At 38.8% G+C, this 26,399-nt stretch overlaps 2 protein-coding genes across 6 annotated transcripts in view; one reads left to right on the top strand and one right to left on the bottom strand.

The window, feature by feature from the left end:
- The window catches only part of CRACR2A (calcium release activated channel regulator 2A), an 87,005-nt gene that overhangs the window by 53,225 nt on the left and 7,381 nt on the right, over positions 1–26,399 (top strand). For 2 of the 5 annotated variants that reach the window (XR_011142893.1, XR_011142891.1), the window contains exons 13-19: positions 2,163–2,295; positions 4,765–4,846; positions 6,248–6,362; positions 8,165–8,266; positions 11,687–11,763; positions 12,538–12,738; positions 20,213–20,396. Coding sequence is in view for 3 of the 5 variants with exons in the window: in XM_009678819.2 (XP_009677114.1) it covers positions 2,163–2,295; positions 4,765–4,846; positions 6,248–6,362; positions 8,165–8,266; positions 11,687–11,763; positions 12,538–12,628 (600 nt within the window). In the remaining 2 variants the exon portion in view is untranslated. The other 3 variants (XM_009678819.2, XM_009678820.2, XM_068954667.1) reach the window with 2 other exon arrangements.
- The window catches only part of PRMT8 (protein arginine methyltransferase 8), an 86,632-nt gene continuing 80,621 nt past the window's right edge, over positions 20,389–26,399 (bottom strand). The window contains exon 12 of the transcript XR_011142899.1: positions 20,389–26,334. The gene's annotated coding sequence lies outside the window, so the exon portion shown is untranslated. The remainder of the gene's footprint in view (positions 26,335–26,399) is intronic.

The raw sequence follows: 26,399 nt of genomic DNA, 5'->3' as shown, positions 1-26,399 counted from the left end.
TTCTGGTTCTGTGATGGGTTGTGGGCAACATCATTCCACTGATTATTTTTCCCTTCAGTTGAATAACTGCAACTGAATAAGATCTCTGGGGCAGGAACTCTCTTTTGCACTGTAGTAGGGAAATTAGCAGTCTCAGGCTTTTCTGAACTTTCCAGCTGTTGTAAGAGTGAATAGCAATAACAATGAATTTACTCTCTATGACTGCATATGCTTGGCTTCTGCTGAAATCATTAGGCACTGTTTGCATCCTTTGAAAGGTTTTAACTTAATATGTACCTCTTACTGTATCACATTTTCAAAGTATGACATTATGGGATTTAGGGATAGAAGAAGCCAGGCGGGTCATCAAGTCTAGCTAGGACTGGCCTGTCCTGCCAGCTGCACTTGAGCAACGATGCTCCTTGAAAGCAACTCATCTCAGCTGGATAGAATCTGGACCTTCCCTTAGATCTTGTTTATTGATTTTTTTTTCCAAAAGCAAGTGAAAGCAAGGGGGGAGAGGAGAGAAGAAACCAAGAAAATGTTTCTTGTCTGGTTGATGAAAATGTTTCATTTGAGTTTCTAAAGAAACTTTGTGAGAGCAAACTGAAAGGTCATTTCCAAAGTCCACTTAGAACTGGGCATTCCATTTTTGTTTTCAAAGAAATGTCCACTCTAATGAGTTGGCCCAAACCTTTGTTTGGATTGTTTCTTAGGTTTCTTTTTTACATTTCATTTGGGGAAAAAAAAAAAAAACCAAACCCTACATTATAATACTATTTTCTGATAAACTCTTAGTCCTTATGGGGCTGAAGCATGTGCTTCCCTGCATGGTCCTCTTGGCCTACTGACCCGGTTGAAAGAAGCAAGCTGGGAACACTGGTTGGCTCCAGCTATAGTGGAGAAGGGGAACCTGGCAGTGACTATTCAGTTGATTCATGTGCTCAGAAAAGTCCCCAAGCTGTGTGAGTGTCTGACCGCTGCCTTTCCCTGTGGCACAGGGGTCAGCAGTGCTCAATATCTTCTTCTGTAAACCAACTGTGACCTGATGAATTTCTCATATGGCATTGCATTGCCTGAATGACGGCAACCTTTTTCTTGGGACCACCTCTTTTGTTGTTGAGATTCAGCCATCAGAAGTGATCTTGTTCCATCTAGTGCTAGCACATTGATTTCTTTTCCTGACAGTATGGCTGGGCTAGAAGGAGTAGTATCCAATTAGTAAGTCTCCCCAGGGCAGCTCTACATATAAGCCTCATCTGAAGCTGATGAAAACTTTGGAAAAAAATTTTCTCCACTTTTGCTGTGTCATGAGTTATGAGGAGTCTCAGGGGCATATTTCAACCAGACTGTCTCCTTCCTGCTGCAGCCAGTCCATCTCCTCTCATATCTTGCTGCTCAGAGGATGTGTAGATGCCTGAAGGGTCTAGAAATACTTGTGCAATGGAGGCAGAATAGTTCCATGTAATCATTGTCATGTAGCTCACTCCTAAAGGCTGTCCAGGTCCTGTGGCCTACAGTGAGGTCCTGTCATTCTCTGTTTTGCACTAGGAAGAGGAAGGATCTGGGAAGAACTGTATTTTTTAATCCATTGCCATTTGCATTCTTGATGTCTACATGACTTTGTATTACTGCATTCTGTGATCTCATTCCTTACTATACTGAACTCAGACCACTCCTAGCTGCTGGCAATAAGCTTTCCTATTCATCAGAAATTCATAATCAATTATTTAGCTGCTAATCTTTTATGACTTACTGCATCTTAAGGGAGAGTAGAACCAATGTAATCTTTTTCTGCTTTTAGAAATGAACAAGTCTATTTCCATCCTAAGGGCTGTATATGGAAATTGTCTAAGAGTTTGCAGCAGCACATGGGGCCAGCAACCAATCTTTTATCTGGGAATTAACTGCCAGGCAGAGCATTTTTTCTGATGAGTGGCTCAGAAGAAAAGATTGCAGTTAGCATGAGCATAATATGATCAGAAAACACCTGAGGGAATCACAATGGAAATTAAAGCAACATTTCCTGTCCAAAGCCTTATTTCAGGAAACAGAATTCGCTTTATAAGTAATGGAGAACACGATGGGATAAAATCTTTTGTTTTTCCCACCTCAGTTAGCCTTCAAATCAAGGCAAATTAGAGTGAGAGCAGTTGGAGACTAATGTTTACTCTTTTTTGAAGGAGGAGAGAATAAACTCTGTCCCAGACCACTTGTTCAAGATTATTTTTGTTGGCAATTCAAGTGTTGGAAAGACTTCATTCTTAAGGCGATTCTGTGAAGATCGTTTTTTCCCAGGCACAGCTGCTACTGTGGGTAAGTTTAAGAAACATTAAAAATCCTATTTTTACTCCAGCAGTACTTAGCAGCTTCTACTGATATTAGGCCTGTGTTGTAAAATACAAATGCACAGATGTTGTAAAATCCTTTATCCAAAAGGACAGTAGAACATGCAAAGAGAACTCTGCTAAATTGGGAAGCAGATTATTGACAGAGAGGATTCAGGTTAGTCTCTATAGCAAAATACTGTCATCACTGAAGTCAATCAGAAAGTCCTATTGATTTCATTGAAGCTAGAATTTCCTTTTAGACCTCTTTGTTCTGAAACTGATATCCTGTTCACTGGACTGCACTGTACTGTACCATTGCACCTCCATGCCTCTTCTCCATCCCTCTAAGGAATCTGATTTTGTTTTAAAAGAGAAAGTAGCATATCTGAATTATGTTTAAAGATTTAGCATTATATGAAGCAACAAGAAAATATGTTAGACCAGTGTTCTCAAAGACTAACATACTTGCATTGCTTGGAGTTGTAAGCCAAAGCTTTCAAAAGTCAGACTCATAATTAAGGTACAAAACTTACCAGATAATTGTAATTGTACAGAATTACTGTAAATGTCCAGATTCATGATGTTTAGTTTGTATATAGGACTTATTTATTCTGTACCAGATATGAACTAAAACTTGTTCACAATAAAAGGTGTTTAAATTAGTGGATTTGTCTTGCATTTGTGACAAACTAAGAGCACTCAGGTGACCAGTTGCTTTAGCTCCCCTGACATACGGGGTAGATTGAGACACCTCAGTTTAAATTTCTACTGGTGCATTAAGTATCTAAGCTCGTATTAGAGTCAGTGAAGATCCAAGGGGAGGTTTGGTTGCTTTAGCATAGGGTTTTAGCCTCATTTTATCACTACTGGGTATTTCACCTGGCCTCCAGCTGCTGCTTTGGAAGAGTGTAGGTCTCCTGAGTGTCCTGCTGGTTTAAAGCAAACGTGTTGAATACCCTAGGGCATCTCAGATTGCAGTAGGTGTGTGTGAGCAAGCAATTGCATCCCCCTCCCCATCAATCCAGTTGGAGGAGCCAGTGGAACATTTAATCTGACCAGGCACATTGATGTGTGCTTCACTGTGAGCTTAATCATTTCCTAGACTCCTAGTTCTTCATTGACTAGGTCTTCACTGGCTATAATGGGAGCTTAGACACCAAAAGCCTACATTTAAGTCTTCATCTGGTGTTACAGCCTATCCATGTTAACTTGTTAAATGGTGGTGGGGTTCCCATGGCTCTGACCTCTTTCAAAGTGTAGGCAATTGCCTGGAACTTCCAGAGGAAAAGCATAGGAATGGACCTGACCTTTTGATCTTTTAGCTGCCATCCAATAATGTTGCAAATGCAATGGCAAGAAAGTATTTCTCATAGCTTCCATTCAGTCTTCACATCTACGGGTTTTTCAAGTTATATGGCTGACAAGATACATGATTCAAAAGTGATGTGAATGATGTGGAGAAGAGTATATTCCTCAAATTTTTACGGAATAGCTCAAATTCCTTCCCTTGAAATACAAATAGTGACTATATCCGCCATCCAGATTTCTTGATTACCCATCAAAAGAATGCAGGCTTGGATTCTTCTACTTTAATGCCAGTGATAAATCCCTTTGATGCAGTGGAAGGCCTCAGAGAAATGATAGATGACCTCCTGAGGTCCCTTCCAACCTGAATTATTCTATGATTCTGTGATTCTGTGATACAATAAAGTGTGATACAATAGATTGCAGGTTATCATTAGGAGGAGGCAGAGACTGATTAATGTTTAAGACTTATTGTTATTAATATCCAGAAGATGCTTATATCATCCCTGCTGGCGGGAATTGGGAGAGAATTAATTTAAAAACTTTGATAAATTAATATCTGCCTCACTTCCATTTAACCACATGAAAGTTAAGGGACTAACCTAACAATAGTCTGCTCATCTCCTGCACGCTATAGCAGGGAGGAGGTTCTCCAGCTATTCAGCACTTCTATCTTCAGCATTCATCTTAGGTTCTACTGTCCCCTTAGCGTGATGCCTTGTGTTTTTCCACTGACTGTAGAAAAAGCCTACGTGGCTGGTTCAGGCAAAATGCTAAACATTCAGACAGCTAAAGTAATACAGCATGAATTTCCACTGAATGGACTCTTGAATCATGTACCCTGATTTGAAAAGTTACAAATCTTATAGCTTTTTCAAAATTCAATTACTCTGTTACGATTCAGTATTTTATTACTGAAGATCTTTGGCAAATAAAAAGCTCCTGTTGTCTGATAGTTGGAGACTATATAGTGAGAGTGATAAAAATTTATGTCTCTCCCTGTTAGAGATATAATTTTTGTCTCTGTTACAAAATGTAGTATCTATGTGAAATTGTTACTTTATTGGAATTATTGCCATTTGCTGGACTGGGTTTTCAAAGATCTAACTGAGCATATAAACAGACAACCTACCTTGTACTTCTGTTATAGGTGTGGATTACAGTGTGAAAACAGTCACAGTAGATAATAGCCAGGTAGCCCTGCAACTCTGGGACACTGCTGGCCAGGAACGGTGAGAAAAACATTCTAAGGTTTTTTTGTCCTTGTATCACCTGTTTAAAGATTAGCAAGCAGGGTCCTAATCCTGCCTCTCATGAGAGGAACAAATATTCTTAACAGAGCCAATGAAATCACAGTATAGACCCTTCCGTGGCATCTCTAACATATGCTGATTTGGTGCTGAGTATCGATTGAAATGCTGCCAGTCTGTTAAAAGAGATTCTTACTAAAGTTCTTAGAAGTTTAGTGCCACACAGCTTCTTCAGGAGGAAGGCTGATTCAAAAATGCACCTAGAATTATTTCTATAATTATTTCTGTAGCAGAAAATGCCTTCTCAGTTAAAATTGAGCTTTTGCAGCAAAACAATTCATATCCATTTCAATCTTTCCAAGTTTCCGTTTACTTACAGTGGTGATTTCCTTTCCCCATCTCCTCATTTATTGTGCAGTTTTCTATTACTAAAACCAAGGATGATGATGATTTGGGTTTTGTACAGGAAACCTGAAAAAACAAAATAAACCAAAACCAAACCCCAGATTTTTTGCTATCTTTAGACAGAGCTCTTTGTGAGGGAGAAATTTCTGCTATGATTTCCAAGATGAAGGAGGATGGGAGAAGGTGAGATATGCAACTGATTATTGGAACTAACCTGAAAACAATTAGACACAACACAGAGAATTTTCCAAACATTTTCCTTCCAAAAATATTTGCAAAAAATTTATTTGCTATCGCAGTCATTGGCAGTAAGAGTGTCATCCTTGGACCTTCTACTGAGTGTGAAAAGGGAACTCATGATTCAGGAAGAGTGTGATTGCTTGCCACAATTCATGATATGTCTCTCAAACAAGATCTGCAGTGAATATCAATATCACAGCTTCTCCATCCTCTAGCTTATGGAATTATGAAATTAACATGTAAGCAAGATAAATATGAATTTAACCCTTACAAAGATTAGAATGTTGGAAGAAACTGCATGTCAACATCCTCCATTCTTTTTGTCATCTGTGTTTTACTGGCTTGCTATGTAATTTGAACAGGCAAATTAAACTCCATTATTTTTTGGATTACTATAAAAACAATGCAGTATTATTCACCTACACTGGATGTTAAGAAGTGTAGACAAGCTCTACAAAACAGTTTTCTAATACTCATATGAATAGCCAATTGATTTAAAGTGTAAGCAATTAAGCAGTGGAGATGTTTTGGGTCCTGATTTAGGAAAATATGTATTAATATCAGCCCATATAGTTGTGGCCTAAACTGAACTGAGAAAGGGATAAATGGACAAGACGGCTGCCTCTGACTCTTGAGACAATCAAATGGGATCTAGCTCCAGTCTAGCAGATAGGAAATAAGTTGTCATATTACTGCTTCTCTTAAAGAAGGGAGCTATAAACAGATTCTTACTTGCAGGTACCGCAGCGTTACCAAGCAGTTTTTCAGAAAAGCTGATGGTGTCATTGTGATGTATGATATAACGGCAAAAGATACATTCACAGCTGTCAAGCAGTGGCTCATGAGCATCGAGGTAACATGCTGTTACAGTAGTTTAAATCTAAACTACTATATCACTAATCTCTAAGTTTTTCCAGACATGGAATGTTAGCTGGGCAAAGCAGAGAAGGCAGCATGTTTCTTGTGGTAGCAATTACATTTTTCTCTGTGATTTTGGTCTGCACAGTTACCCGTACAGCCATTTTTAGAAGCTCTGTGTCCATGAAAATAATCACAGTTCTAGGGTTTTAAGGAGTAAATATCTCCAATGGCTACTGCTTATTGAATCAGTTCCCTTGCTCTTGGCTTTCCTGCTACTGGACTTAAAATTAGAGGCGGTGGGGAGAGAAGGAGGGAGAGGAAAGCCCAGCATAGAGTCCTCTGATTTCTCATGAAGGTTATCTGGCTGAGGACTCCCACTGTTTCACCGCTACCACTGGGAGATGCTTTGATTCAGTGATACTATTGGTAACTAGCAGTCTGGTAACCAAATATCATGGGGAACTAACTGTACTGAAGATAAGCTGTAAGCCTGTAGTATCCACATTCTGTGCTGTAAAACTGGCTCATGGTGAAGAATTCAGTTTCCTGTGATAATTGATAGGAGAGATCATCCTTTTAACACTAAATAAAAAAAAAATCATAGTCTGTACTCCCCCCCCCCCCCCCAAAGTGGGTTCAGTTACTTAGAAATTCTCTTTTTTCTCTTGGTACATCTTTGTGGTTCTTAGACAACATACTGAGAGAGTAGGCAGCTGAATTTGCTTGTGGCCACAGGAAAAAATAAAAATCTGAGGCTGTTGCCATTAAGGACTGAGTTGCTAGAGAGAACAAAGTATTATACTTTCTACTTGCTCGCTGTTGCTGAATATTGCTATTAAAAAAGTAGGGGACAAATTGGTCTGCCAGGACTATCTAGCCTTACTAAGCCTGTGTTTTAGTGTAAAACAGTTTTCTGTAATGGCCACTTGGTGACTTTGCAGATTGAAATTAAGCCTCAGTCGTTCAACTCTTTCCTAATAGGCACAGTTATTCCTCCTCTGAGTAGCTCCATCGATGCAAAAGTCGTATGACGCACATGTAAGAATGGGGCCTTATTAAATACATGATTGTAACAAACCAGCAGTTGTTACAATTCAGTACGGTAAAACTGAGAGGAGAATTCAAGTTTTTGATGAAGAAAAATCAAATACCGTGATGAAAATGTGAGTGTTTTTCCAAGCTGGAATACTTCACTCATATTTACAGACTGATTTTGTTTGCTGGTACCAGCTAGTACCAAGTTGAACACATACTGCCAAATCCATTTACTGCTTTGCCATTTAGCCCACTTTATGAATTTATTCATTGTGATGTTTTAGATAATAATAATTCAAATCATTTTCAGAATAAGTTTATGTTTATGTCTATTCTGTGTATTTTTTCTCTCCACCTACCTCATGTAATTTATTTGGCACAATTGTACCCAGATGTCATTATTATTCTCCTGTCCCTGTAATTAGAAAAGCAGTGGCTATATACAAACAGCATCAGAGCCTGTGTAGCATCACAGTTTTCTCTCTCTCTCTTTTTGATATGAAGGCTGAATGTCAACTGTGCTGGCCTATTAATCAAAAATTCTGAGCATTTTAGTGCAATCTCTAGCAGAATCTGTCTTCTTCATGTCTATAGTCCAACTCCAAAGCCTAATATATTCTTAAAAAAAGTGGCGCTTACCTGGCTCGTATGTGGTGTGTTAAGTTTCATGTTGCATTGTGACATTTGTTTGTTTATCCTCTTGATCTGTAATTTTTTTAAAGAAAATGCCTCAGCTGATACTTATTCTTTGATTTGCAGGAGGCAACTGGGGAGAATGTACCTGTGCTTTTGTTGGGTAATAAAACCGATAATGAAAAGGAACGAGAGGTCCCCAATGGAATGGGAGAGCATTTAGCTATGGTACAGTACTCAGAAGGGAACAGAGATACAGAAACTTAAAGGTGAAGGCTGTTAAATTGAGTCTGAATGTGTCTAAATTCATAGAAAGACAGATTATTTTTAATCAGACAGGTATTTTTAAAGGTGAGGAACCCAGCCATACTCATCAGTCTAGCTCTCAGTGGTATAAATGCTTATATTAAGTAGTTTTAAAAAATCACCTAGATAAAAAAAATAAAAAGGTGATTGCTGCCAAAGATATTAAGCATTCCTTCTTATTCTCTCTCTCACTTTCTCTCTTTCTCTCTTCTTTTTTCCCTTCTTTCTCTCTCATTTCTCTTTTTATTTCTCTTTTTTTTTTCTCTCTCTCTCTTTCCTCTTTGGATTGATTTTTAACAGTGAGACAATTTGGGGATCTTTTCTCCCTCCCAGCTCCTTTAAGACCACAGTAGACCATCTGTTACTTCCATGGATAGTAGGGGTAGAAAGTGTGTTTATTTTTAGTATCTTTTCATCAAGTAGAGAGACAAAGTAAGTAGAGTTAGCAGTCTGCATCTGCCAGAGCACTGGGCATATCCATGGACCATAATTTAAGCAACAAAGGACTGCAAATAGCAAAGATATTTATTTACATTCCTGTATACCATGCCCATCTTTTTTTTTTTTCTTTATAAAAAAGATTACTGCTGAACACCTCTGTATAAATGAAAGATTTAGGGCCAAATCTCTTTTTTTTAATCCCACTTTGAGTATCCACACAGCCTTGTACAATCATGCCTCTACATTCAGGTTTGTGTCCATTATTTTGTCTTTGTAAGAGAGCAATATCAGCCTTGGACTTCATCCCTCAAAGTTTCCTCCTTTAGGAAATTTGTTTGGTTTTTGTGTAAGCATTGAAATGCAGGTAAATTTCAGGTCCTGGAGGCTTCTAGCTAGGTGGGACTAGGAGGTGTAACACTGAATCCTTCTTTGAAAAAGCAGCTCATAAACCAGCAACTTCTTGAATGATCTCCTATGGGTCAATAAATCCTTCTGTATCTCTGTTCCTCACCTATGAAACAAGATGACAATGCTTCCTTTGTTTGCCTTGTCTATGCAGACTGTGTAATCTTCATGGGATCAGGATTGTTACTGTGTGCTTATATGGTGCCTCCTATATCAACTTGGCAGTACCATTGTAATATAGATACTGCAAATGAGGGAGTTACACTGCTCAGTATGATACTACATGTCTAAATTCACAGGCCAGAAGTTGCTCAGCTCCCTTTAGTCATCAGTTCTGCATTCATTTTCCTCCCTGCTCTTTAGGTGCCTTCTGATTTGTATATAGCTTTTTAAAATGAAATATTTGCCAGTGGTCTCCCAGGTTCAATAGCTAATTCCCTGGAGAGAGATGGATTTCCTGGGTGATTAATTGGATGTGTCCTGCCTTCTACTTCTTTAGGTTCTTGTTGTGCATGCTAATATTTCCTCCCCAATTCAAAGGAATGATACCCCGAATTTCCAGACTGGAAAATGACACCCTGAATTTCCAGAGAAGGAGCTGTTTGTCATACTGACAGAAACAAGTAATTAATATCAACTGAGTTTAAACTGTTACTTCTTACAAAGAATTTTCCCTGCCACTTAGCATTTGTTGAAAAATCCATTCTGATTCATTCCAGCATCAGTGATGATGTCATCACTACAAGTTTTCAACTAATGAAACTCTGTCATATGTGAGGAAGAAAGACGTAGGCCCAGTATCACCCTCTGCTTGACTGGCTCAAACTAGCCAGATACTGACCACAGTAGGTTTTCTCTTAGGGTTCTGATTACCTGAGCAGATCAAGGAAGTAGGGAGCGTAAATTTGGTTTCAAGCTTCTATTTGTGTGGATAGTAAAAAATTTGAGCAGGTCAACTTTTATCTTAAAACTTTTCTAAGGATAGCAAGACAATTGTAGGCTTACATTATTGTAAAAATTCATACAGAACACTAATATTAATTAAAAAAAAATACCAGTAAAATCCCATCAAAAGCTAGCATTCCTAGCTAGATTTCTCCCCTTCTTTCCTGTTTTGTACTTATCTGACCAGCCAAAGATTACTGCAGATGGTTAAATCTGGGTGTTCATGAAAACAAATAGAATAAACCAGTGACAACACATTTAAAATTGACATTTGACAATATTGGAGCATTTTTAGAGCTGCTAAAATAAGCTACCATATTTGTGGAACTGTTATTTTCTACACTTTTTTGTCTTTGAAGTTTCATGAAGATGATGAAAAATTTCAAAAAGCTTTGCAATGCTTTGGAAGCATGGTATATTTCTAAAAAAACTAAACTGAAATACCCAATCATTTAAATAGGAACTTTAGAAAATCTGAAGTTTAAATGCCTTATGAAGGATAGTTAAATAAGTATAGCTGCTGTAACCACACTTAATAGCAAACAAATGAAAATATGCAGAGATATGTGATTAAGCTACTGACTTATTTCCTTGAATTTTAACTTAATATTATAAATAGCAAGAAGATATGTAGAAAAGTGGAAAGTGAATAGAAGGTGAAACAGTGAATGAGTAAAAGGGCATGTAATAATACCATGGAGGCAGTATGAGCTCCAATGTAGTAGTTTTTGAAATTGGTCAGATATCTGTTTTGGAGAGGATATGCTCCTTTGCCATTCCCACTCAAAAACTCCTATTGACACCACTGTTGCCAGGTTAGGTTTTTGTGCAGATGATCTCTTGCATATATTCTGCTAGGACTTCATCCTTTGTAGTGCTGTGCATGTCTCTAGGGCATGATCCTTTATCCATCATACTTAACTGCAAAGCTCCCAGGGGCTAGAAAACCGAGGGTGCAGTCTGGCTAGGGGAGGTGGAAAGGAGATGCAGAAAAATGTCACAAGGATAAAAAATGAAATAGAATTGATTTGTTATTTTTTACTGAAAATTTTAACTTTCCATTTGGCTGCTGGAAAGCATTGGCTTCAGACTGTTGAATACAGAAGCATTTCTGCTGAAGCTTTCCAAGATTAAGAAAAAAATCACGAGAATATTTTTCACCTGCTCTGGCAAGCACTCCGTGATGTACTAATGGCCTCATGATCACAAGGAAAGTTCACAAAACTTCAGCACCTTGTAAGACATGATTGCATTTGAGCCTTTGAGAGAGCAATTTCTCACAGAGGAAAGCCACAGTATAGAACAAATATCTGCTGAGAAATGCTTGTGGTTGTTATTTTGGGGGTACACTTGGTCTTCTTTTATTTTATTACTCTTTACTGTTACCTGCAGAATATAGTCTCAATTTTTCCTATAGCTAGTTGGACAAAATGACCAATTTCTGCTTCTTTTTCTTCATTTATATGTTTCAGTATATCTGTGTTGCTTTTTTAAAGCTGGAGTGAGAAGTTATGCAAAACTAATTGAAACAGTCTTTCTGTTTGATCCTAGGATTACAATTTAATTTTCTATGAATGCAGTGCATGTTCTGGGCACAATACCAAAAAGTCCATGCTTCACTTAGCTAGGTAAGAAGAAAACAAAGTCTGCGAGCTGTAAATGTACCTGACTGTTCCCTGTGATTGACGATAGAATGATTTCTGTTTGCTAAATTAGTGTGATAGGAACTTAAGGTGATAATTTTTTTGTTCCTTTTAAATTGATCTATAGCCTGATCTTGTTGCTCCAACTGAGCAGTTCCTCAGGTCCACACAGAGTCTCATGTAAGCCAGTGATACTCTGCATGGACCCAGAATGACCTGAACTGATGCTAGGAAAGCTATGTTTGGAGGGCCTGTTATGCTGTGATTGTTCTTGCAGCAAGGTCTTCGAGGTTTGGAGAAATATACTTGGAAATGGACACTGTTGAGTCCTTGCAGCAGAGCATTGGATGTGCTTTGCTTTACTTTGCTCATGATAGCTCAAATTCAGCTGTCTGCCTTGGGTCTGGGAGAGTGGAGAAGGAGGGTTTTCAAAACTGTGTCTAAGAACCCAGGTGTGGAGGGGCTTTGCTCAAGCCTCAGAAAGAACAAATGAAAGTCACTATTTTGATTCCCTGAAATACAGAATAAATGCTAATAATCAGTACCAACAACATTTTTCCAAATGAATGAACAAAGTATATTTTGTGATGGAGCCACCATCAGTTTCCTTTGTTTTTGTTTATTTATTAGATCACAAAATTCTGCTATTTTCTTTTAATCTCTGTACTGTTTTATGTGTATGGAGGAAATGGTTTTGTTTTGCTCTCTTATGGGTATTCCTGACTTTTTCTCTAATTACTTTCTGTTTCTTTCTCCCAGGATTTTAAAGGATCATGAAGATAAAGTAAAGGAGAAAACCATTCAGCTTCAACCTGATACAGATAAAAAGTCTTGCTGTACTAGGCCATAAAAGGCTGGGACATGTTTAGAAAAAAGTCATACATTTATACTGCACTACAGTACATCATCAGATTTTTCTTATCTCCCAAATATCACTTTTGCTGTATTCTGAATATAGGTGTAAGTGAACCTTAAAATCTTTGTATACTCTGATCTTCACTTTTGCGAAGATTGTCTTTAGTTAGTTCACAGTGTATTTGGGCAGTGACAGACTTTTTTATTGTTTGACATCTAGCATCATTGCATCCTGATTTGTGATCTGGCTCATAGAAGCTGCTGCAATATTAATAAGAAAAAATAACTTGTCTAGGAAGAAAAACACTCAGAATGTGAAGTAAATTCTCACTGGCTTGGATGACTTATGTTCTAAATATTTTGTTGACTTCAGTGCAGGATCAGATTCTTTACATCCTGATTTTCTGCTGATCTTTGCTAGAGTTTTTTTAAATTGAAATTGGCAGGTAGTTGGTTATTTAAAAGCAACACACCAACAACTGTTGAGCATAAGAAGATATTTTAAAATTTAGTATGAAATATACATGAACAAGGAATTGAAGAACTATGGAGATTCTCGTAAGTAGCATTAACTGATTCACCCTGCACATTACTGCATATGGATCATTAATGAAAAACCCTCCCTTGCACTTGGATGTGCTGGATCAGGTATGTCAAGGCAGGTCAGTGAGGAACCATGGAGTATTGCCCAAGCTATCACCAGATAAACTGGCATGTTTCCATGGTGTGAGGTGGTGCAGTGCAGAAGTTTCCAGAAGTTAGTTTCTAGAGACAGCAGTCATGGTAGTGCACTGCTATACTCTGGCTAGTTAGCATGGCACTCAGAGAAAAACAGCCTAAGCTTTTCATGATATTTGGCGTGGCTGTATTGCTTTGGATTTCAGAGCTTGCTCAGGTACCTCTGCTTGGCTATGGTTTACTCTTCACTCTGCATGGTGTCCCTCAGAAGTCCCAGAGCTGAGGACAAGAGTCCCAAGAGTTGAGGACAACTTGAACATTCAGGTTGGCTCACTTTCATTAGTACTGGTGTGGCCCTAGATAGGAAGTGTATTTTGCTGGCACAGATGGCTGCAATATAAAACATTTTATAGCTGACTGAGCAGTTAGTGATCTCCAAAAGCCTGTCACAGAAGGTTTCATGCCAGATGTTGCTAAGGCAGAATTTCAGAAATAGAAGTTCCTCTTTTGAGGAAGATTTTGAGAAACATTCCAGCATTTGAGAAGTATAAAGCACAAATCTCCCCAAAATCCATTGGGATATTGCTCATTTTTGCAGTTTTAAGAATTTTCCAAAAGCATCTACTGTGCAGCATTTTCTTTTGGTTTAAGTGTCTGCTAGCACTGGGATACAGTGCTTGAGCAATCAAACCCTTTTGATAGAAACCTGCTTTAGAAAAATCTCGTCCCGCCCTCCATCATAAGAAACCAACACCTCATAATTACTTTTGGAAACCTTTGTAGAATAAATAAAATTGAGCAACTTGAGAGTGGGTTACCCAGCCAGCATGTAATCAGCAATCATTCTTGTTGGCATTTGTCTTTACTGCATCCAGCCATTGTGGTAAGCATTCAAGAACGATTATGCATGATGGTGAGCTTGTTGGAAAAATGGAATGTATGCCATAGTTTTTTTTCCTTAAAATATCAGAAGTAAAACTATAGATGTATTATATGAGAATGTTGCAGATAGATACATTATATTTTCAATCCATTTTCTAAATGTTTCAGAAAATTTACTTTTAGCTTGAGTAATGAATCAATTTGAAACTAAAGAAACTAAAGTTAAACACTAGTTCATTAAGTAATTCTCTTAATTTATTTTAGAATAAAAACTTTCACAGTAATTCATTGTGCTCTTGGGATTTTTGTCTGATAGAAGGTATTTATCTAGTGCCAAGGAATAGGAGTTTGCAGACTTTCTCCTACAGCAATTTCTATTCCCCTGACAGCACTCAAATGTCCTTCTCCTCCTGATGGGCTGGGATCCAGCTGTGACCCCTTTCCCTATCAAGCAGAATAAACTGGATTTCCCTCCTATTAAGCAATGAAGGATGGACCAAGTAGCCCAGGATGACCAAATGCATACTTTTTTTCTTCTCTATCCTGAGAGTCTTCCAAGGCAGATGAAAAACTCTTCCCTTGTTTTCAGTGAATTACTTAACCCTCAAAAAAACAACAAAAAAGAACCTTCATTTCTGAATAGGAGTAGGTTTTCTGTTGGCTTCCTAGGGTTGCTTCTTGAAGTCCATTACTGTATGTGGAGCGAAGGTCACCATATCAACTATTACACATCATCCATCTTGGAAATCTTCTGGACTTAAATTACCTGTATTCAGTCTTGGCTGTAGCTGAACTACTGCAAACCACTAATTTAAACAGCAGGACAAACAGATGTTTATCCCAATTTCGGTCAGCGAAGAATTGTCATAAATTTAGATGCTGTTTTTGCTAATTGACTGCAAATGTTCTGCTCCCCTGCAGTAGGATGTTTTCTACACCATTAATACGTAGAACTTAATTTCAACCATACTACCACTGATTTTAGCCCCACCCAACTCTGAATTCAGGTCCTTAAGACTTTGCTCCCCGAAGTTCGTGGAAATTTTGGAGGCTATCAAAATTTATAGGTGAGGTGGATTTTCTCATGTGACACTTCTATAGTGTCACTTTTATCTGGACATCTTTTAGTGTACCCAGAGTCCCTGCTAGTGGGATATACACAACTTGAGAGTAGACAATGTTAAGGATTAGCTGAATACTTTGGATTTCAGGACTTCAGGGATTTCTCTTTTCTGGTCCACTACAGCCAAATCTGCTGCAGGCTAAGATCCATGAGGTTCTTTCCATTTTAATCTGAAAAATGTGACAGCTGCTGTTCATTTTTTTGTAGTCCAGCCAAAAGTGAGGCTGAATACATATTCCAAAGATGCAGATACACACACAACACTAATGTGGTCAGCCATACAGATTAACACAGAGAGCAGTGCTTTTACTGCCTCTGCCGCCCCTTCCCTGCTGCCCCAATACACACAAACAGCACCTGCATAAACATGAATACAGTTAGCTCAGTCCTGTACTTCCTCTCCAGCTGGTCAGGACTGAAGTTCACTGGTGAAAACACACACAGATATCCTTACTCACTAGATTCACCAGCACACCACATCAATGGATCCCTTGAATATTGCCACAGGTTTTAATTCTGCCACATATCAATGCCTAGCCCCTTACCCAGTTGTTGGCTCAGGCTTTAGGTTTTTCTAGATGTGGGTGTCCTACTTGGCAGCTAGTCGAGCATGAAGTTCACTAGCAAATTATACTTAGCTACACGACTGAAGTTAACTAGTAAACCACACACACAACTCCTAGGACTTGCAGTACCTCCTCTCTCTCTCTCTTGCTGTTCTTTTCTCCCCAGGATCATGCAGAAAATAGTTGGAATTTAATCAGAAGCTAGGATACCGTGCAGTTACCAGGTGCAAGGTCAGATAAGCTCTCTGACCAGCAGCCAGCTTGCACATGACTGGCCCATTTCATTCCACCTTCTCTTGATTTTCCCATGCTTGTTCTTCCCCTACCTACCTTGACCCCTCCCTTTCTCTGCCTTCATTGCCTCCCAAGAAACAACTTTCTCCTAGTTCCTTTTTCCTCATTAGTCCCAGTTTGATACCTCAGTACCCACATTTTATATTTCTGATAACATTACCTAGGCCATCTCAGCTTTACTTAGTATTACTGATATGGTTACCTAGGTACTGCTGGCCTTGCAAGATTCCACTCCTCAACACTCCCCTCCAATTATCTGTGAAGTTCAGCCATCTCACACATAACTCCCCCTTACCCGTATGTGAAATCTAGGTATCCTTCACAGTGCTGTAACTTTTATCAGTTTCTCACTCTGTTACTTATGTTCAGTAATTTCTCATGTCATATGCAGTGGTTTCTCATGGTCTGCTTGGTTAGGTAAACCTCAGACGAGGTTGTAGACATGCATCTGCACACCTTAGCAGACAACAATTATTTATAGCTTAATGCTCATAGACGGTAGGTATGACTAACATGCTACTATGTTCTACTTATGACCAGTGTCTACTGGCCAGGTGGTCATCAGTCAGGTGGGAAATGTCAGCCTCCAGTGTTTCTTGGAATTAACTGTTCCTCCATCTTGCTAGATTGCTGTCTTCTGACTCTTCACCAGGATTTCATACCTTCTCTCAATATTTTTCTCAGATCCATCAGAAAGCTATTACTGACTCAATAGCTGTGTAGTTTTATTTTTCCTTTTCTTCTTTTGCACTGGCTTTAGCTTACTCTGATCTCAGAAAAGAAAAAAGCTCTTCAACTAAGCCAAGGTCATGCACCATGAAACCCAGAGGTCATGGAGAGCTGAACTCTCCTCCTTTTGAGTTACACTGAGTTTTTCTGGAGATGCAGATGCTATCTTTGTGCTGGAAATCAAATGACTCAAAAGCTAGTAGGAAGGGGAATGCAGAACCACAGATGTCTTATGCTTTCTACACTTATTCCTATTATGCTCTAAGAGCACAGAAATGTCTTCATTTAGAAGCAACTGAAATGCTGATACAGGAATCTTTGAATACAAGTGTCTACAATACTACAGAATATTTTAGCCTCATAATATTGTTTTCTTTTTTCTGTTAGTGACATGACATACATGCTTTAACACTTTAAAAAGTGACTTTTTCAAATGCATACAAAGTCTCTCACAGACCATGATCAAAAATCAGGATGGATCACTCTGGTTTAGACCTAAAGGCTGTAGGGAATAGAGGTGGTTCAAACTCCTCTCAGCTGCTATGCTGTGCAGAGAACTAGTATTTAGCTTCTGCAGTGATCGGAGTCTCTTTCCTGTACCTTTTCTGCAACATACTCCTGTTGAAAGCAACAATAATTGCAAGGATTTTCCTATTCCCAGATGAACCAGAGTTCAGAGTGGCTCTCTCTCTCTCTCTGGAAATGTCTAATTTTCACAGGCCGGAAGAGGAAGGGAGTGGGAAAGCTGGTGGAACTCCGATATATTCAAATAGCGTGTTACGCTGACTTGAGTATTACAGGTGGCTGCTGTGGTTTGCCTGCTTAGGCATAGCCCTCTATGACATACTGTGTTGTGTCCTTGGTTTCTACATTTTATCTTCCAGGTTCTGTGTGATTAGAATTCTTTTTCTGAGCATACAAAATATAGGTCTTTTGCAAAACTTTGTTACTCTGATCTCAGATTGTTTGCCACAGACTCTAGCTTAATCCTCTTTTTTTGTCTTCTAAATGATCACATCACAGGATGGACATTATTTACTTTGTAAAATCACAGTCTACCTGCTTCATTATGGCTTCAATGTCCCTGCAGTGCTAGAAAGGATAACAAAAATCTTTGCCAACTCTGATCCTGGCACAGCACAGCAAGTCTATGAAGCAGTAATATGAATGTTGCTGTATCCATATAGCTATGAAGTAGTTAACAAAGCTCAGATACCATCTATTTCAAGGGAGGAGGTTACAGGGTTGGTTGGAGGTCCATCTTCCCTGCCAGTCGTTACTCCTGTGTTTTACCTTGTACTGGCTCTAGCATTCATTAGAGGACCACCATTAGACCAGATCATAAATCAGTTTAAATTACTGGTTTGGCAGAAACTCCAAAAAAAAAAAAGAGAGAGAGAGAGAGAGAGAGAGAGAGAGAGACAAAATGTTTTCTACTGCATTAGTGAGGTGAACTAGCACAGCAAAGTCTTACAAATAGCAGAGCTAGTAGGATGGCATAGGTGGGAACACATAGCCCATTTTCAATAACAGCGAGCTATTTAATTGGCTCATCTGTCTTGCAATTTCATCTTTAGACACAGCTAAATGGAGTTGGATGTGAACTAATCTACCCTGTCTCTCAAGTGATTTTGGGGCCAATTCTGAGCTCAGTATTGCTGCAGCCGAAGACTAGTTTGTGAACCTCTGCCAAGGACTGAAAAGCCTCAAAATGACCACTGTGTAGTAGCTCAGAGATACAGCACACAAAACTGCAATGCTCAGTGCAGTTCCCATGTGCGTGTTAGTGCATAGTTCTGATTCTGCATGGCCTTGCTTCCAGACTGTACAAGTGCAAATGACCAGTAGGTGCAAAGCAGTTTTGGTCAAGGTCTTTTGAATCCAAGCTATTAATGTTCATCACTTGTCATAGCAACCTTGTATCTTATGCATATATATTGTGATGCAAGACATAAATAATTAATACAGCTTCTCAGTGACAGGACTTCTATACATATTACGTTAATAGAGAAACTGATCTGCATTAAATTACTTGTATGCTAGCATAGAAACATAGGTCAGTGATACTGAGTTAAACTTTGTGTATATGCTATAGGCACTGTAATGTCACCTTCCACATTGGTGAAGTGCATTGGTGTCATTAAAAGCGCCAGGGGGAGGCAAAACAGTGAGTTACTAAGCTCAGAGAGGAAGGTTGAAGCTCTTTCTTTTGTCATGTCCACACCCCATGTAGGGTTTGCTGTAGGGAGGTCGAGTGCTACTCACATCAAGGCAAATGGAGAACAAATACCACAGATGATTTATTAGTGCTTATTGTTTGCTCATCAGTGACATGATTCTTAGGGCTGTGTAGAACAGAGGCTAAAGTGTATTTTTGTCATTGCTGTAAAGACAATGTAGCTGTGTAGATGTAATTATAAGTAACTGTAAGCAAGCAAGGACTGGTCTGTCGGGAAAGGAAATGTGTTTTATCAGATCAGCTGATAGCCCATGAAATTTCCATCCTTGAAAGTTTTCATAATTGGGCTACACAAAATAGTTTGGGGAAAGTTCTGCTTGGAGCTGTAGAGACTTCCAAGGGTCCCTTCTAATCAGCATTTCCGTGATTGTGACCAACCAACAAACCCCTACAAGGAAGAAGACCCAGAGGAGATGGATAAGGGCAATGTGCTCATGAAGCTCCAGGAAGAATGTGGGGTGTGACTGATCACAGCTGTTGCACAGAAAGCTGACTTTATCTCAACAACAAAGGGCACCAGAGGGTGGCCTTTGTTTTAGATAAACAGCTATGGCAGTTGAGTGAATCAACTGGTGGTATAAATGTTTCTCCCCGAGTTCATCAAAAGAGTGTGAATGTCTCTCTGAGTTAGCCAGACCAGTATGGGGTGCATATGTGGCTGAGCCCAACACAGAGTATAAAAACTGAGCAACTAAGGCTTGAGCTGGTTTCAACCCACGTATTCCTTCCTAGTGAATGGGGATGCCCAGCATTGTGACAGTAAGCATATTCTAGAGACCGGTAACGGGAATCACATTGGTATTGTGATTGTACTGTATATTGCAATTGATATAATTTGCTAACTGTAACTTACACTTGTATTGTCACTCTGCTAAACCAAAAATCCCATGTAACATCAAATATCTTCAAACAAGCAAATTCTGATATTAAACATTGCATCCTCCATGTGTGGAATATCTAAAAGAACCTGGCCAGAGAATATTGAACTCTGACAGTGATACAGATGGAAAAAAAATTAGATAAGTTTTCAGTCACACAAACCCTTCTTCATATCTCCTTTTTACCTAGATTAAAGCCTAAGAGTTGGTCTCAAACCACTGCAACACCTGCAACCCAGAACTACTAATGAATGCTGTGAGTGGATGGTGGGGTTTCACAGGGGTGAATTCCTGTCCCTGTGTTATTTAACATTTTTCACAATGGTCTCACCAATGATCAAGCTTGGAAATGACACTTAAAGATCACAGGAAAGGTAAAGTAAAATTGATGTGACTCTGGATTTTTTTTTTTCTGAGATGGAATAGAATGAAATTGTTGCAATGCACTAACAGTTGCAGAGCTAGTACTGGGAGATCACTTTGTTACCTACTTTTACTTGGAAAGATGTTGATAAATTCCAAGTGCTGTATAAGAAAATTAACAATATGTAAAGGATACACCCAGCTGTTCATAGCCCAAAATTTACTGTTATCATATGAACATGAACTGTTGTCTCCTTGGTATACAGATCCTATCTGTCACATGTTGCTATTTCAGCGTCACAAAACACATATGTTGCTTGCCTTTCTATAGTCATCCTATAAGAAAGCAAGTGAAATTGTGAGTTATTTGTTCTAATTCACATACTGTGGCAGTGGTGATGACAGCAATTATGGGATAATCAGTCAATTATGGAAGTAAATAATAGTTTGCTTTAATAAGGCCTCATTACCCAATGACACTTATTTGTCATGCCAATGAATGTGAAAAATGTGCTAGTGTTTGATGATACAGTATTTCTGCTAACTGATCAGCATGATAAATTATTGTTAACCTAATGGATTACATATGTCTTTTCTGGACTGCCATTTCGTATTTCTGCAGGAATGGTTTGTGATTAAATTCTGTAGTGATATTAACCCAGGGATCCACTTCTGGTTCCAAAGCAGTCTTGTATTGGAATTGCATTTGCGTAAATGGAAAGGGCTAGATAAGAAAGCACACAACTAAACTGCAAAAGAGGATGTTTTGTTTTCCATGTGAGGAATGAGAGTTCAGCTCAGGATTTATTTTGCTGACTACTGTGCTCCTGAAAGACCATGTCTGATGATTCAGAGTCATGGCTTGGATTGTATCCCAAACTCATATGTTCTGTGAGGAAGTAAGACTGTTTGGTTCTATTTGTCATCTCAAACTTAAGGTTTTTTTTTTTTTTTCCTGCTTCACACTCACATCCCAGGTTTCTCCTCCAAGGTTTCTTAAAACAACGCTTCATATTGTTCATATTATCATATAACTCCAAAATTTATTTCCACTGAAAAATGAGAAAAATATCAAACATACTACAGTGAGGGAACAGGGAAGGGAAGGGTGTCAGGGAAATTACATAGGTACATGTAGAGCTTGGAGAGAAAAACAAAATAGAACAGTGGGAGATGACGGTAACATTTATGAGGTCATTAAGAGCCTTTTCCTTTCCCTTCAGCAATATCTGGACCCTGGAATAATTTTCACCACTTACTGCACACATCCTGGAAACTTCATTTTTGAAGCATTGGTGTTCTCCTTTAGCAGCCACCTATGAACAGTAATCTGCCTTTCTCCATCTCAGATATTTATAGCTCACATTTTTATCTCATTTTTGTGTCTATCCTCAGAAGCAGAAGCTATCCCCAGGCAACAGTCTTGTTCTCTGCAGACATGCTAATGCCCTGACTCTTCTCAGTCAACATGCTATGCAGAAATGCAAATATTCTAGGGAATCTTTAGCTGATATTCACAACCTCTTTACTCTAAATCAATATATGAAATTTAAAATATATATTTTTTTCTTTTTAAAATGAGGTAATTCAAAAATATTGTTAGACCAGATCTAAAACTTCTGGTTTGTTTATTTAACTGCTTTTTAAAAAAACTTAAGAATGCTGTAAACTCATCCTCAAATTTTAGGAAGTTTGGAAGTGGTCTAAAAGATTTCTTCCTCCCACTTCCCTATATGCTTTGTCTTGCCTTAAGATTTGAGTTGATATCTGAGGAATACTGAAAGCAAATGTTGCAAAAAGACTATAAACCTTCCACCTTTCCAGTTGAAACTAGCCTCTGAATGCTTAATGCCTATTGAAAAAGAAGTCACCTGGCTCTGTTATAAATGCAAATTAAGAGAGTGAACACACTGGCATAAACCTACACATTGTAGGTGTACAACCTACAACCTGAAAATTTCTGATAAAATATGTCCTCCATGCCTTAACTCTTGCCTCCATGGTAAGAGGACCTGAAGTTCTCTTAATTAGTGACCCCTGAAGCTACATTCTTTGCAAAACCTTTTGATACATTTGTTAAGCACCAGGTAAGAGCAGCATTATACACCTACACCCTGTTACAGAACAAAATAAGGGGACAAATTGCAGATAGATAGGTGATGTAACTCAGCTGAAAGGCTGGGATGCAATGAAGACAGAGGAGTATAGAACAGAGGAGTTGCTGTGAGGGGACCAAGGTGGGAACTAATTGTGATCTTTCACTATCTAATGGAGAGTTAAATTAAAACAGAGCCAGACTCTTCTCAGAGGTGCCCAGTGAAAGGATAAGAGGCAATAGCCACAAGTTGCAACAAAGAAAACTCCAGTTGAACATAAGGAAAAAAACCTGTGAAATTGGCATAGCGTAGGAGAACCTCGGGAATCTCTGTTCTTGTAGATGCTCAGAATTTCTCTGGACAAGGCCCTGAGGAACATGAGCAATCTTTGAAGTTATCCCTACTTTGAGCAGGGGCTTACACTAAAGACTTCCACAGGTTTCTCCTATCACAAATGATTTTATGAGTTTCTATGGCAAAAGATCCCCAGCTCTTCTGTCTTGCTGGTTCCCTACCCTTTACTTTATTCCCCCGCCCTTTCTATATAAAGCATGAGTCACTGCCTGCTGCTAAAGCAAGCTGAGAAAGCAGCTGAGCAAGGAGTTCTGTGTCCTTGACTCCACCTGAGCAAGGGAAGCAGCAGGCTCTGATCAGCTAGATCACTCTGGTGCCTTCCTGCTCTACCACCATACCGCTCTCGTGCTATTCCTGTCATGCCTCTGTAAAAGGAAGGCAGTCTCACCAATGAAGAGAGTTTTCTAAAGCTAATTCTCCATTTCTATAACATTTATGGGGCTTGTAATTTGAAAGTAATTATGACACTGTTGTTTTGTCTATTATATGAGTGACACTGGAACGTGCTTTTGTTAAGTAAATCTTTTTTGTTAAGCTTTATTTATATATTTTTTAAATTTTGGCTTGCAGTACTTTGTGATCACAAAGAACATGCTACCATCTGCCAATATGCACAGTACTTGAAGTTACTGATTATACAACACAGACAGATTGTCCTTTCTGTCACATGGAGTTTAATCCATATAAATTGAGCCACCTACAATGTTGTCAGAAGGAGGTTGAAATGAAAGCATACATATGTATTTTTAATATGAGTAGTAAGCGTTAAATGTCAGGGTTTGATGCATGTTGTGCATTAAACTAAAAGACTGACAAATTAGTGCAGTTGCAACTTTAGGATTAAGGTGAGATATTTTACAGGTAAAGAAGAGAGCGACTGATTTGTTGTCTTCTTAAAGTGGAGACTAATTCTTCATTATATACAGTGAATACCATGTATCCTTTCCAAATTTACCATCTGAGGGAAGAATTAGTTTCTCAAGACAAATCCTGTAAGAAATTAGCTCTGAGAAGGTTCTTCAAACTAGCTCTGTAGTAAAAATATACTAAAATCTTGGGTATATTCTGGCCCATTTCAAACCCTTTTAAAAGGATAAAAGTATAAAAGGGCTCTAAATGCCTAGTTCTGCCTACAGGAAGGTCTCAGAATGTGCACTATGAAAAACAGCTATGAAACTCCTCTCTAAGAACACCTGGCAAGGGCTAGTTGGGGCTAGGAATGAGAAGTGCATATGAGAATGCAGTCACAGTATACAGTTCTGTAGAGATTCCATGTACCCATGGAAACACTGGGTGACCGTCTTAATAAGGAATCAGGACATCACAGCAACTATCTCCCTACTGCTATAAACACTGCAAGTGTGCAGCTCTGCCTTTTACAGAAATTATCAGTATCTAGCTCCCTTTGGATGCTCCTTTGTGTTTGAAGTGACAGAACAGTCACTGAGAAGAGTTTTAATAGTCCTCATATTTTATTGTGGAAGCATCTGCCTTAAGATTAGAGTCAATGCAGAAGTCATCTGCTTCCTCTTTTCTCCATTCCTATATTTGTTACTTATCTGAGATAATCTTTTGCATAAACATTGTGGTCCAATTTCTTTATCATGCTCTGTCCTCAGCTCTTGGTTCTTATTTCATTCTATCCATGGAGGAAAAAATGAAAGCTTTTAATTTATGGCTGTTTCAGAGATGAACAGTCATTTCATCAGTATTTTGATGGAAAGCTTTGAAGATTAGTGACCTGGGTTCAGCCACGGAGTCCATGATAGACTTTTTTATTGAGGCCTTGAAAAGGTTAGACTCAGCCCCTGTGGGAGTTACCAAGGCTTGCTGGATTGTTGAGGGAAGCCTATTAGCTGGTTGCACCTAGCCCTCAAGCTCCCTGTGTATGTATTTTCATTCTATCATTTAGGGATTTTATTATTGCTTTTTTCCCCTAGTCCCCGAGCAGCTACCACCATGCACTAAGTGGAGGATCTAATGCCTGCTATGCATCATTTATTCTTCCTCTCTATCATATCTAAAGTAGTGCTGAGGAGCTGTTCAGTGGTTTTGGTTATTTCTTTGGTTTCCTTTAACATGTAAGAAAACTGATATGTTTCATGTATACTATAACTCTTTAATGACAAAATAAATACTGTAGGAGTAAAAGACAATCAATAGTAGGAAAAGTAGCTCCATTTTTACTAACCGCTATCTTAAGGTAAGACAAAGGAGGAATCTCTAAACTTTGTATGAACTCACCAATTCCTGCCTGGCATCCCAGGAATTCAAACTGGATAGAACTAGCTACAAGTTGCAGAGTTCCTGGGAAAATTCCTTTTCCTTTGTTCCCTACCTTGGATGTATAGCCAATCAAGAGAGTGTTAGCTAGTAACTATATCAACCAGAGAAATGTATATAAGTCACTCACTTATGCTAATCAGGGAAGCCTCTGCCTGATCTGTGCATTGGACATGCTTTCCCTGTAGCTCCCAGTGTATGTGTGTGAGAATAAAGGCTCTCTATAAACTAAATTATGACAAAGAGAGTTTTTCTATGACAGTTCCACTAATGCTGACCTAACAAATCCTATGTATGCTGAACTCATTGATACTTTCACAGTCTTTGTGGTAGGTACCACCTACAAAGGCCTTGGAAACCTCAATTTTCTTTTTGATAACTGTGATTTGAAGATACTCAGCACTGCAGTAGGCACTCTGTTCCCTATGGGATGGATAGAGCTGTAAAACTGTGATATGCTTATGATGGGATGTGAAGAATAGCATAAGCCACTTTCCCAGAGCAGAATGTGATTGAAGTCTGGTGATCATCTCAGAACTACGCCATTAACGATATTAGCAGAGACATAATCTTGCAGCACTGGAGTGAATGGGCACTTGCAGCAACAAGCCATAGTGACAACTGCAGAACAGGGACATATATTTCGCTGATGCAGAAAGGGAAGTACACAGCTTCACTGCTTAAAATACCTCTTTGGAACTGCTAAACGAGCTGTTCTGGTCAGGTTTTCTTTGTTGTTTCTTGTCTGACGGTTTCTGTCATACAAAAATGGCACATTCACAGTGCAGGCAGGCAGACCCTTGTAAATTCTCCTTTTTTTTTCAGTGGTTTGTCCTTTTTTGTTTTTTAAACAAGCTATTTCCCCCTCTCCCTCCCCTTCTCTACTGCTATACTAAAGATTCGTGCAGTTGGAAAGAGAAGTGGGTGTCAAAGTGCTGTCAAGGTATAAGCTAAACAAGCAAAACAAGAATCTTTCCTCTTTCAGTTTTAGTCACCTCAGTGATTACTGGCAAAAGAGAAGATAAAAACAAGCATTGTTTTAAGGTTGAGGGTATCTTTGTCTAAATGAAAGGAACAGAGAAAAAAATCCAGTAGAATTCCTTACCTTGAAGTCCTAGAATCACAGAAATGTTGGTGGAAAGGGACTTCTGGAGGTTTTCTAGTCCAACCTACTGCTCAGAAGACAGCTGATCTAGTTATGAGTGATCCCTTGAAACTGACAATAACATATGAGGAATTAGATCCTAGTCATTTTGTTAGGAAAGATGTTTATCCCCATCC

The sequence above is a fragment of the Struthio camelus genome, chromosome 1 (genome assembly GCF_040807025.1).
Source record: "Struthio camelus isolate bStrCam1 chromosome 1, bStrCam1.hap1, whole genome shotgun sequence".
Taxonomy (NCBI): Eukaryota; Metazoa; Chordata; class Aves; order Struthioniformes; family Struthionidae; genus Struthio; species Struthio camelus.
Note: the sequence above shows the minus strand (reverse complement) of the source record. Positions and strands in the feature narration are given on the sequence as shown.